The following is a 12,486-nucleotide window of genomic DNA, read 5'->3' on the forward strand; positions in this document are numbered from 1 at the left end:
AAAAAAGTAACTGTAGTTGAATTTGTAGCCTTCCTTACACTGCAGGTTAATCGCTACTAACCACTGAAGAAAGTCAGGAACACTGGACAATTATTGGTTGTATAATTCTGATACAGCCCAAATTTCAAGGACACAATATATTTGTTGTTCTACGTATGATACGCAGTACTTGCTGTAAATACAGAACATTAAACACGCTTAGATGTTACCATATGTCACAAGGTGTCCAAAACATTTAGGGCTAATATCGTAGAGATGGTAGGGGGCTATACATTGAGTATTTTGAGGTAAAGAACCAATGGTTGGATATGAATTTGCTGGTGTACGATGAATTAACTGAGATGAGAAACTGAATGAATATATTTGTCAGTTGGTTACTTTTCATAAAAAAAACAACTGCTTGCCACATCGAAGATGGTGGTAATGCGATCTACAAGAAGAAAAAAATATATATATTATCTGTCCATGGTGGACTTCACTATTGTTTACGTTTCATGACTGGTTATCAAAGTTGAAGTGCTGATCGTTACAGGAATTTACAGACTGCATTTAATCCATAATGCAGTAGACTGTAGTGCACAGAAAGCTGAGAGAATGTACAGAGAACACCTAGGGGTAAAAAAAAAAATTAAACGAAATTGGGCTGAGATGGTAAAAGATTCGTCAATGAACACCTGCCAATTTGCCAGTGAAAATTGGTGGGTTGGTTATCATCTGTGCACGGTACCAATATGTTCCAAAAATGCTGTCTGCGAAAATGCGTTTGTTCAGGGGCTCATAACTCAACCTCTATTGATCACAGACATGAAGGGTTCAAGTGTTTCGGATAGCCCTTGCACTAGTTACCATTTGTATACCTATCGAAGAGCAGGCATGCTGTAGCTCTACTACAGTACAAGATCAAAGTTTAAACATTACAGCTCAGGCAAACTGAACAAATCGATTGGTTCCTTTGCATTAGGTGTGGCCTAGGGTGGACCGTAGGTAGCTTATAAAAGCACCATTTTTCCATGGACAGTTCTTAAGAAAACCGTGAAAAACATTGATTTTTGGATACGAAACGTACAAACTGTGTAGATGGCCACTCCTATAATTTCTATTGACGGAAGATTTACGAAATTTTTACCATATGTTCTCACGATGACATTCTCGGTGAACTTTAAAACTTCTTTCAATATCATTCGCCACTCCCGATGTAAAGAGGTTCAAAGTTATCGTATTCATGCAGAAAATAGCGAAAACCGGTTATTGGCCATTTTTATACTACTGTGGACTGCAAGTATCAAAATCCGTTATCAAATACATCCGAAAAACCCTGATTTTTCGAATGCCAAAAGTACCAATTGTGGAATGGCCACTTATGTAATTTCAATCAATAAGAAACTGTCGAAATTTTTACCACATGTTATTAAAATGGTGTTTTTGCGGAACCTTGATACTTTTTTCAACATAGTTATTTATTACGGAAATCTGGAGGTTCAAAGTTATCGCGCTTATCCACGTACAATCTGGTTGAGGCGGAAAAGAAGTTTTAACTCACGTAGTGAATACATGGCAAGGATTCTAGGGTCATGGCAGACGCAGGGGTTCTGGGATCACTAAACAATGTTTTCAGCCAGTGATCTCCGAGATCATTGTTTTCAGCCAGTATTTTTACACCAACGAAACTTTATGACTTACTCTCTCTGTATAACCGTCACTTCATTGCGTTTACCTTATACTATGCATAGGTGTTTATTTGTCGTTGATGTATGTCAAAGTACACTATGGAAACTTTACAGGCCTGTAGAATTCGTTTTATATAAACCAGCGGAAAATGCTTCTGGCGGAGCACAAAAAAATAAAAAAAACGAATATGTACGTCTTTATCTGATAGAAAAATTGGGAACCAGCCGCCTTCAGTTCTCACCATTCCTCAATCCTCCAAAAATTTCATGACATTTTCGGTATTTACTGTCAAATATTTGTCAAACACACAGACTGCTGAAATCACTCTCCTCCCTTTACAGAAGTAATCCAATTACCAATGATAACTTATAATGACGTAAGATATAATCTGCGTGAATCACTGACGATATTATTTAGTCTCTCTCCTATTAACTGTCTGCTTTACATTCACTTTAGACTTTTATCTTTAACATGACCAGAAGACTAGAGCCCCAAGTTCGACAGACTCTACATCGAAAAACATCGATATTTAACTAAACAATGCCTATCCGTCACACATTACAAAGCTGTGTTGCACCTTAAAGAGAACCTATGGCGCCGGCCGGTGTGGACGAGCGGTTCTAGGCGCTACAGTCTGGAACCACACGATTGCTATGGTCACAGGTTCGAATCCTGCCTCGGGCATGGATGTGTGTGATGTCCTTAGGTTACTTGGGTTTAAGTAGTTCTATGTTCTAAGGGACTGATGACCTCAGAAGTTAAGTCCCACAGTGCTCAGAGCCATTTGAACCAGAACCTATGGCGGAAGTAGGGTATACTGCACCTGGCTAAATTGTGAGGTGCACTGAGAACTGGCCTTAAGAATGAGTTGGAAAGACTTTTTCGTTATCATCTGGACTGGTGTATCAATCTGAGTTGGAAAGACTTTTTCGTTATCATCTGGACTGGTGTATCAATCTGAGTCAAATGATCTGATCTAATGAGATTCTATGAAGCTGTCCGTTCCGTGTATACCTGTCGCCCCCAATCCTGGACCGTGTTTTGGGGCGACGGTCACCTACCATCATAGGTAGGTTTTTTCCCATTCCATAAATGCTGCATCATGTCTCCACAGCCTGCTGCTGAAAGCTCGCTGGTGCAAAATACTTAACAATCGCAACAAATGGTTCATGCTCTACTGATGACATGCCTGTCGCTTCTTGAGGAAGCCGTCCTTACATTATCTGATAAAAAGTATCCAGACACCTATTAGTGAACATTAACATGGGGTTTATTTACTCTTCACCGTTATCGTATTAAGTGCAAATGGGGACCACACCATAACAACTTAGAACAACTCTAAACCATAACACTCCTGCCTCAGTAGTTCAATGTTGCTACTACACATAATGGTACATTGCGTTCTCAGGCTTCTGCCAAACCCAAACCCTGCCACAGAGTAAAGTGCAAGTCATCACTCCAAACAACTTGTTCTCAGCCATCCACTGGCCAGTGAAGACTTTTTACACCATATCGAGTGTCGCTTAGCGTTGACTGCAGAAATGTGTGGCATACGAGGAGTGCTCGATCACTGCACACCATCCTTCTCACAGTCCTTATGCTAGCTGGACTGCTTACAGAACTTTGAAACTCATGAGGGATTCCTCTTGCTGATTTCATGGGATCCTTGCAGCCATCCTATACAACAGGTGACAGTCACTGTCCATCACTGTGTGAGATCCAACTGATCTTGGTTTCACTCTGGTTGCACCTAGGTGTTTCCACTCCACAATCACATCACCAGCTTTAAAGAGGTTGAAATGCCCCTGATGGACTTGTTACTCTTGTGACATCCAGTAGCCAGCCCACATTCGAAGTCACTGAACTCTTCTAATCGACTCATTCTGATGTTACTGTTTCTCTACTGACAATAAAATTCTCTCCATCTCATTTAATGCTGGGAATGCCATCTCCTGTTACATTTAGTGGTCAGTTCTGCATTACATTGGAGTGTCCAGATATTTCATAATTTTTAACATTTTTATGCATGGACAGCAACTGACATTGTTTATATAAGAATATACAGCCTACAGTTGCAGGTTAACTTTATCGTTTACCTAGGTTTCAACGTTAGTAATAACGTCTTCTTCAGAACCTGCAAAAAAGTTAATATTATAATGTGCTAGTAAATTATATTAGGTATGGTCATCCTACAGGATGCAACGTGTATTACTTACATAAAATATTATTTAAATGTTTGCCTAAAACAAGCCATGTGTTAAGTCAACTTTATAAAACTGGTGCATAACCATAAGGTTTTGTCATTTCTATTAAACAAGCTGTAGCAAATTCACTTTAAGCCCATTGTATGGGCCTCGTCATGTGACTAGAGACTGCGGACCGCAAGGGCTTCACGGTGTGCCTCACAGAGGGCCCGCGCGCATGCCCGAGACGTATAGAATCAAACTCTTATTATGCACGCGTCAGATAACATTTTTGCTATGAAATAATTGTATACTTTATTATTGTAAGTTAATTACAGTATCCAGCATGGCTACGTCTACAGAGCCTTATAAACTGACCAACAAATCTCGTATGAACATCTGTGGGAAAGGTTCTATTATTACAGAAACTGTAATGGTCACATGCATTATGAATTATTGTAAACCTAATATAGGCTGGAAGCCTTGGAAGTATACCCTATGTTTTAGATACAGTTGATCGTTCAGTAAATTGCCTCTATCTGTAATTAGGTGTTCATAAATTTGTAGTTCCCTTAACTTCATGACGTAGTAGCTCTATGTCACGTAGGTTTAGGTGTATGTGCCATTTGCACCAGATGTTTAAAGAACATCTTCCAATAAAGGGCGTAGGAACACGGGGTCAGCCTATGCGGAACATCTTTTGATCAGATAGTACATAGGAAGAAGCTTGTGCCAAAATGTTGGTTTGTTGCACTGCATAGTATGTTTATGTGCGAGAAGGCTCTACGTGTTCAACAATGGCTAATTTCTTGGGGAGGGACTGTCTGGTGTGGGCATGTGTGCACCTCGTGTCTCTATTACACCATTCCTAACACCTGACCAAAATATTTCTTCTCATAGTCACATGGGGATATTCCCCTAGTTTAATAAGTTTGATGTCGTGTTTGACTTTAGTTATCATCAGCAGTCACACATCATTGGTGGTAGAAGGGTGGGGAAGGGAGTTGGAGAGAGGGAGAGCGACTGTTGCTCTGAGAAGTGGTTCAGGAGTGAAGATAGCAGATACACGAGATGTCTTTTACGTTTTGTGCATTGGTCGAATTGTGTGGAATTAATCAGAAACACATATTTTTCACAACTAAGTAGCGTATTTCCTGGCATTTTGCCTCAACAAACTGTACTAAAAATGATGCGTTTCGGAGAGATCTTTAATGTGGTGTATCACTGAAACTGCATATTTCCATAACATGGACAGTACGAAAGCGCCAAATATGGAATGTTAGCTTTGAAAAGCTGAAAACACCATGGCAGCTGCCCTGTTTGCCTTGATCAGCCAATCACAGTGCAGAGCACACGATCTCGTCAACCAGTCATAACATTGGACATGTGACTGAGGTTATGGTTAGGTTGGGACCTAACAGAACAGCTGAAATTGCTTTGAGGGGAAACAGTCAAATATTTGTGAGAGTTAAGGTTTTTAAATTATTTTGGGCTGTGGCATTAGGTCCCAACTGCACTACAACTGCGATCACATTTCCTGCGCTATGACTGGCTAACAGAAGCGAACCTAGCAGCCGCCATGTTGTTTTCAGTGGTTGCAAAGCTAACAAGCTGTATTTGGTAGTTCACAAATTTATAGTTGTGTAAAATCTCTCCAAAACATGTCATTTTTAATATGGTTTGTTGTGCTACGGAGGCGGCAAATGTTATATCAGCATTTAAAAGTGTGTACTTTTATTAATAAGTTATTGTATTGTTGCAAATAATGCACCTTTGTTGCTTTAAAAAAGGAACACAGAAACAAATCAAGGAGTTAAAATTTGGAGCGTGAAAGAAAAACTAGGTGAAAACAAAAAGAAATTGAATGACTGTCTACAAAAATAGACCTAGAGGAACTATATATCAGATGAAGAACTTTAAACCAACATGGAAGAGGGGCCCCAGGAGACTGAAAAAAGACATGGGATGTAACAGGCCAGAGCTGGTTTGGTACCAAAACTGCAGAAGGGAAAGATGGACATTAAAAAGAGTTTCACTTATCGAAAAGATTAAATGTAGATGGGAAAATATTTAAATTCAGACTATGCGCTGCAGGATTTGCGTTAGTAGTGTTAGTGTCATGACTTGCCATTAGGAGCCAATAGTGGTACGGTGACATAGGTTTGAAACACATGCATCAGGCATTACAGTTGCAGACAGTCAATATGGGTCTGAAAAGGACAGCAGGTCTTTACTCGCAAGGCTGTTTTATCAAAACAAAGGCAAAAGTGCTGTTGCTCTTCGCAAGTGTTGATGCATTAAAGGAATGTGGAGAGGCTCCTTCCAGAACTCCACAAAGAAGGTTTTTCGCTATATTTTCACCGTCATTAGCGGAATAAAACCCAGCTGAAGATTCCAAGATAGCTATGCACAGCAAATGACTGAAATTTTACGGTATACCTCTAAGAGCTAATATCGAAAATCTTGATATCTTTATCTGTTTCCAAGACACAGAGGTTCAAATTTACCCAACTTTTAAATATAAAATCCGGTATAAGCGAAATCTAAAGAAAAAATAACTGCAGCCCATTGCACAAATTTAAACCGTATATTTCATAGGCATTTATCTAAAAGAGCCATGTCCGCATTTCCAGAAATCTTTATCCATTATCGTGAAGCATCCAAAAAAACTTGCTTTTTGGGTACCAAAACCCAGCTGCAGTTTCACGACAGCTGTGGACAGCAAATGACTATATTTTTACGATGTATGCCTAACATCCTGAACTCGATCAACCTTGAAAATTTTATTTGCATCTTCATCCATTTCCGAGGCACAGACTTTCAGAGTTACCTTGCTTTTACACGGAAAACATGCACATAAGATATGGTGTGAGGTGAAAATGTATGAAGTGACGTAGCACAGAGAAATGTGCTGTAAAGTGTCTCCGTTATCCGCTGGGAACCCTGTGTTATAGTATATAGGCAAAATTTTTTGAACATAAAAATCTGGTCTCAGGTGTAAAACTGCGTTTGTGTTATTTCAGTTTCACATAAGTAAATCATTTAAATTTTATTTCTTTTCATATGAGTTACAACAGGGAGCCAGTGGAAATATGCTTCTATCGGGGCTCAAAAAATGTGAATAAGTTCCTGTTTATTTAAAAGACTGAATGGAAAGTATGGTACCAACTGTCTTTTTCTACGTTCCTCAGCACCTTTAAAAATATTTCCGAAAATTTTGGCAAGCAATACTGTACACATTCTTATGGTAGGAGAGAAGATGGGAGTGGCGGTGGCAAAGAGATGGAAAAGTAATGAATACTCGAAGACAGTAGACAGTGGTTGTGATATAGAAAGAGTGAAGGAGACATGGGCAGTGTGAGAGAAAGAGGACACAGGGGCAGTGGAACTTTTTTGACAGTGTCAGACAGTGCTAGGAACAGAGTGGAGGAGACAGTACTAGTGGTGGAGGAATAAAGAGAGGGAGAAAGTGGAAATGAGTGACAGACAGTGATAATGAGAGAGAGAGGGAGTTTATGGCAGTGACAATAAGGAAGAGCGAGATAGTGACAGCGAGAAGAGACAGGAGTAGTAGAAAGGAAGGAATGGGATAATAATAAGAGAACAAGAGGGAAGACCGTGGTAGCAGGACAGAACAAAGCGGACTGTGGGTGTGATACAGGTGACAGTGACAGAGATACACAAAGAGATAAAGACAATGAGTTGGGCTGACTGAGTGTGTGAGAAAGGGGAACTGGCATGGATGGATATAAGCGACTTACAACGGACTAATGGGTGTGAGTGAGTTACAGTTAGGGGAGCTTGTGGGACACTGTTCTGAGTTGCACGTTAAAAAAATACAAATATGTTCACATGCCAAAATTTTTGGGAAATTTTTAAAGGGCTGTGGAAGGTAGAACGAGGCAGCTGGTACCCCATTTTTCAGTCAGATTCTTTTAAATAAACAGAAACGCATTTGCGTTTTTTGTGCTTCGATTGGAGCATTTTTCCCTGCTTAAAATGTGTTTCTTTCAATGGTTTACTCATTATTTATCTTCTGCATGTCCTTGCAAATGTTTTCACAAAGTGTCATTCTTGTACAATCACTCGTTTGTAGTGGGGACCCTCTAAAGTTGTTGTTGTTGTTGTCTTCAGTCCTGAGACTGGTTTGATGCAGCTCTCCATGCTACTCTATCCTGTGCAAGCTTCTTCATCTCCCAGTACTTACTGCAACCTACATCCTTCTGAATCTTCTTAGTGTATTCATCTCTTGGTCTCCCTCTACGGTTTTTACCCTCTACACTGCCCTCCAATGCTAAATTTGTGATCCCTTGATGCCTCGGAACATGTCCTACTAACCGGTCCCTTCTTCTTGTCAAGTGGTGCCACAAACTCCTCCCCAATTCTATTCAATACCTCCTCATTAGTTATGTGGTCTACCCATCTAATCTTCAGCATTCTTCTGTAGCACCACATTTCGAAAGGTTCTATTCTCTTCTTGTCCAAACTATTTATCGTCCATATTTCACTTCCATACATGGCTACACTCCATACAAATACTTTCAGAAACGACTTCCTGACACTTAAATCTGTACTCGATGTTAACAAACTTCTCTTCTTCAGAAACGCTTTCCTTGCCATTGCCAGTCTATGTTTTATATCCCCTCTCCTTCAACCATCATCAGTTATTTTGCTCCCCAAATAGCAAAACTCCTTTACTACTTTAAGTGTCTCATTTCCTAACCTAATTCCCTCAGCATCACCAGACTTAATTCGACTACATTCCATTATCCTCGTTTTGCTTTTGTTGATGTTCATCTTATATCCTCCTTTCAAGACATTGTCCATTCCATTCAACTGCTCTTCCAAGTCCTTTGCTGTCTCTGACAGAATTACAACGTCATCGGCGAACCTCAACGTTTTTATTACTTCTCCAAGGACTTTAATACCTACTCCGAATTTTTCCTTTTGTTTCCTTTACTGCTTGCTCAATATACAGATTGAATAACATCGGGGAGAGGATACAACCCTGTCTCACTCCCTTCCCAACCGCTGCTTCCCTTTCATGCCCCTCAACTCTTATAACTGCCATCTGGTTTCTGTACAAATTGTAAATAGCCTTTCGCTCCCTCAAAAATAGCAAAAGTTTAATTATAACCATCCCGTATAACCGGAAAAGCAAAGGAACCAGAACAGACCCCTGTGGAAGTCGCACATTACCTGATGGGAGACGAGGACTGGTTGCGCTTGGCGGCCTTCTTGCTGGGCGCCGGGCTGGCGGGGCTGCTGCGTGGCAGCCGCGGGGAGGCGCAGGGCGACGGCGGCGGCAGCGAGTGCGTCTCGTCCAGCTCGCGGATGCGCGACGCCAGGCTCTCGAGCGCCGCCAGCGCGTGCTGCTGCTGCCTCCGTGGCGCGCTGGGCGGACTCGCCGCTGGCGACAGCGGAGCTGACGCCAGCACTGCCTGCGCGCCACTGGCTCTGACCTCAGCGCGGCGCTCGCCGACTGGCGGAGACTCTCGCGGCGGCTGGGCTGCCGGCGGCGGCGACGACGCCGACGAAGACTCGCGACTCACCTCGCCGCTCGCACTCGCCGAGCCGGTTTCCTTCCTGGCACTGTCGGTCGATCTCTTCGTGGACGGAGGATCCGCAGTGGAACTGCTCTCGGACGTATCGCTGGTCGGAAACAGATCGCTAGAGTCGAGGCTCTTGCTCTTGCCGCAGTGCTTCAGCTTGGGCAGCCCCGCGCAACTGTCCTTCGCCTTGTCACCTCCCTCGCGACTCTGGTGCTGCTTGCTTTTGTGTTTCCGCTGTTTCTTCCTGTTCACCAGGACTAGGCGCTTCGGCGTGTCCTTCCTCAGCATGGACAGGGCTACGTCGCATGGGACTATGTTGACGTCGACCATGTCGAGGTAGCCGACGCTGCAGCTGCGCACCATGGAGTCGGCTACACAAGCGGCTGTGCAGGGAGCTATCGATACCGAAGTCGGGATACGTCTGACTCCCCTTTCCGGAGCGACCGGCTCGCCCGATCCGTCTTCGTCGATGAAGAGCAGTTCTTCCGGTTTCGTAACGCACCACTTGTTGCCCGCAATACCTATCTGGTTCCCACTAGGACTCGATTTCGTCGCGCCACTCTTCTCCTTTCTCTTGCCTGCACTGCTACTACTCGTCCCTTTGTGTGGTGACGTGCAGTAGGACGGGCCACTTGTCGTAGTGAAACTTCCCTCTAATGTGATCGCTGTCTCGCTATAGCTGCCATTATTAGACTGGTGGGGTTTACCGCTCCCCTCAGTATCCAGTCTCTTCACCACAACTGGTTTCATTTCGACGCAGCTTTGCTCTGCCCCTCCCGGCGTTAAACTGAGATTCGTTACCGCATTGCCCCTGTTTTGGTTATGCTCGATTGTGGTTTTCACTCTTTGTATGTTACCGGAAAAATCGGACGGCGAGGAGGCTACCATAGTATGTGTCGAGGACGTCCGGTCAATTAAAACATCGCTCGGAGCTACCGTGTTTTTAGGCGACTGCAGAGCAGGAACTGCTCCTTCACAAACTAGAGGCGAAATGACGTGTCGGGACTGTCCACCTTGGGAGGCCATTCCGATGTTAGATCGCGTTATCTGTGCAACAGCACCACTACTATAGCCGTTACTACTGCCCGACCCTAAGCCGTTATTGTAAGACCCATTTCCATTGTAACCATTCCCATTAGGCACGGATATCATCTGCTGACACGGATAACTGTCTGTACAATTTTTCGCTGCAGACGAAACGGAAGCAGGAACAGAACTATTTTTGAGACTTTCACAAGAGCTCGTGGCTTCCGCCGCTTCACTGTACGAGAATTCGTCCTCATAGGACTCTGCTCTCGCTAGAGCGGCGGTCGCGTTGCTAGATATAGTTATACTATTCTGGTGGCTGTGAGCTTTCGAGCTGTGCAGTGCCTGGTGCATCCTCGATCGACTCTGTACGAAACGACCGCTGGTGGACGGCGTGTGATGGCTTCTCGGCGTCATGGGTGCAATGGGCGGAGCGATGTCGCTCTGGTAACCGGCCGGCATTCTGGAGCTCTCCTCGTGGTAGTACGCCTCCTCTTCGTCCTCGGAGAATAGGTTCGGATTGAAGTTGGGATCGGGGCCGGGTGGGAAGTCGTCTCGGAGTTCGGTGATCACCAGGGTCATCTGGCGGGGCTGCAGGTGGAGGAGCGAAGTCTTGTAAGTGACCTGGCCCAAGTTTGCTGGTACTGACGGAGCTAAGCCGTGGATTTTAAACTTCGTGCCCCAGATGTTTGATGTCACTTCCACCAGTTTGATGTGCTGAAACAAATTAGAAGTTTATGCTAACATAGTAAATGCTGTTCAAAGTGAATATGCATTTGTGAACAGAAATCAACTGATCGATGAAATTTTCAGGGACCCCACAGTGCAACAAATATATATAACGATGCAGTCCTCACCACTATTGTACGTTTATCTGCTAACTACTCAGGGCCAGGCATATGCGTCCTAGACCCTATGGAAGAGATGAACTATATCGGTTCAGAAAAAAAACAAAGAAAAACCAAAAAGAGTTTGGACGAAAAAGCTATGTGTAAGAAGGAAATAAAGAAGTGAATCATCCATTGGTTGGTAGCTAATTGGGTAAGTATCACCCAAAGCTCAGAGCTTCAGTCCTGAATTGAGCCAACCGTTTTTCTTGACATTTATCGCTTCTTTCGTTTCTGGCAATAATTTGTTAAAGTTACAAGTGCATGTTAAACTGTTGACCTCCCTACAACTAGCTGTTGGATCGTTTCAAGCGATGGAGAAAGATAAGAGCTTAGCTCGTCCAGTAGCATCACGCAAAGTGAATGCACTGTGGTGCCAAAATCAACCTTCGAGTCGATGACAGTTTTGCCTTATCGCCAGAGAACAGCAACAAATCTGGAATTAGGCAGTAGGGAAGAGAACTTAACAGATCCTTCCTAATTAACGGAAAGGTCCAAATTATGTATACTTAGCTGACCTTGTGTATAGTCTACTATCTGAAGCTAGTGAAGATAGTCACAGACGAAACAGAAAATGAAACCGAGAATAGCAAAGCAAACGCATAACGTTACTTGACAAAGGAAAACCCTGAAGTATTGTCCCAATATAATTCTCCTATCACTAAAAAGATGAGTGAAATAGATAGTGTCAGAAGCGTTGAGAGGCAGCTGAAATCGTTAAAACTGAACAAATTTCCAGTGCCCGACGGAATGGCTATCAGATTTTATACCCAGTTTTCGACCCTGTTGACTATAATCTATCGTGAATCCCTTGAGCAAAAGATCGTGCCCTGTAGTTAGAAGAGAGCGCAGGTCACACCTGTCCACAAGAAGAATAGCGGAAGTAATTCACCATATCTCGGCATACATTTGCTGTAGAATCTTATAACATATTCTGAGTTCAAACATAAAGAGGTATCTCGAACAGAATGACATTCTCCATGCCAGCCAGCAAAGATTTAGAAAACACCAATCATGTGAAATACAGCTCGCACTTTTCTCATGGATCAATGCAGGTAGATGCAGTATTTCTCGATTTCTGGAAAGCACTTGACTCAACGCCACAGCTATGCTTATTATCAAAAGTACGATCATAAGGGGTATCAAGCGAAAGCTGTGACTGGACTGAAG

The 12,486-nt window shown here is 43.0% G+C and overlaps 1 protein-coding gene across 1 annotated transcript in view; it reads right to left on the bottom strand.

The window, feature by feature from the left end:
- The window catches only part of LOC126456215 (tubby-related protein 4), a 509,546-nt gene that overhangs the window by 37,875 nt on the left and 459,185 nt on the right, over positions 1–12,486 (bottom strand). Inside the window, exon 10 of the mRNA XM_050091971.1 lies at positions 9,051–11,146. Within this exon, the coding sequence (XP_049947928.1) occupies positions 9,051–11,146 (2,096 nt within the window). The remainder of the gene's footprint in view (positions 1–9,050; positions 11,147–12,486) is intronic.

Source organism: Schistocerca serialis, chromosome 1 (genome assembly GCF_023864345.2).
Source record: "Schistocerca serialis cubense isolate TAMUIC-IGC-003099 chromosome 1, iqSchSeri2.2, whole genome shotgun sequence".
NCBI classification, from domain to species: Eukaryota; Metazoa; Arthropoda; class Insecta; order Orthoptera; family Acrididae; genus Schistocerca; species Schistocerca serialis.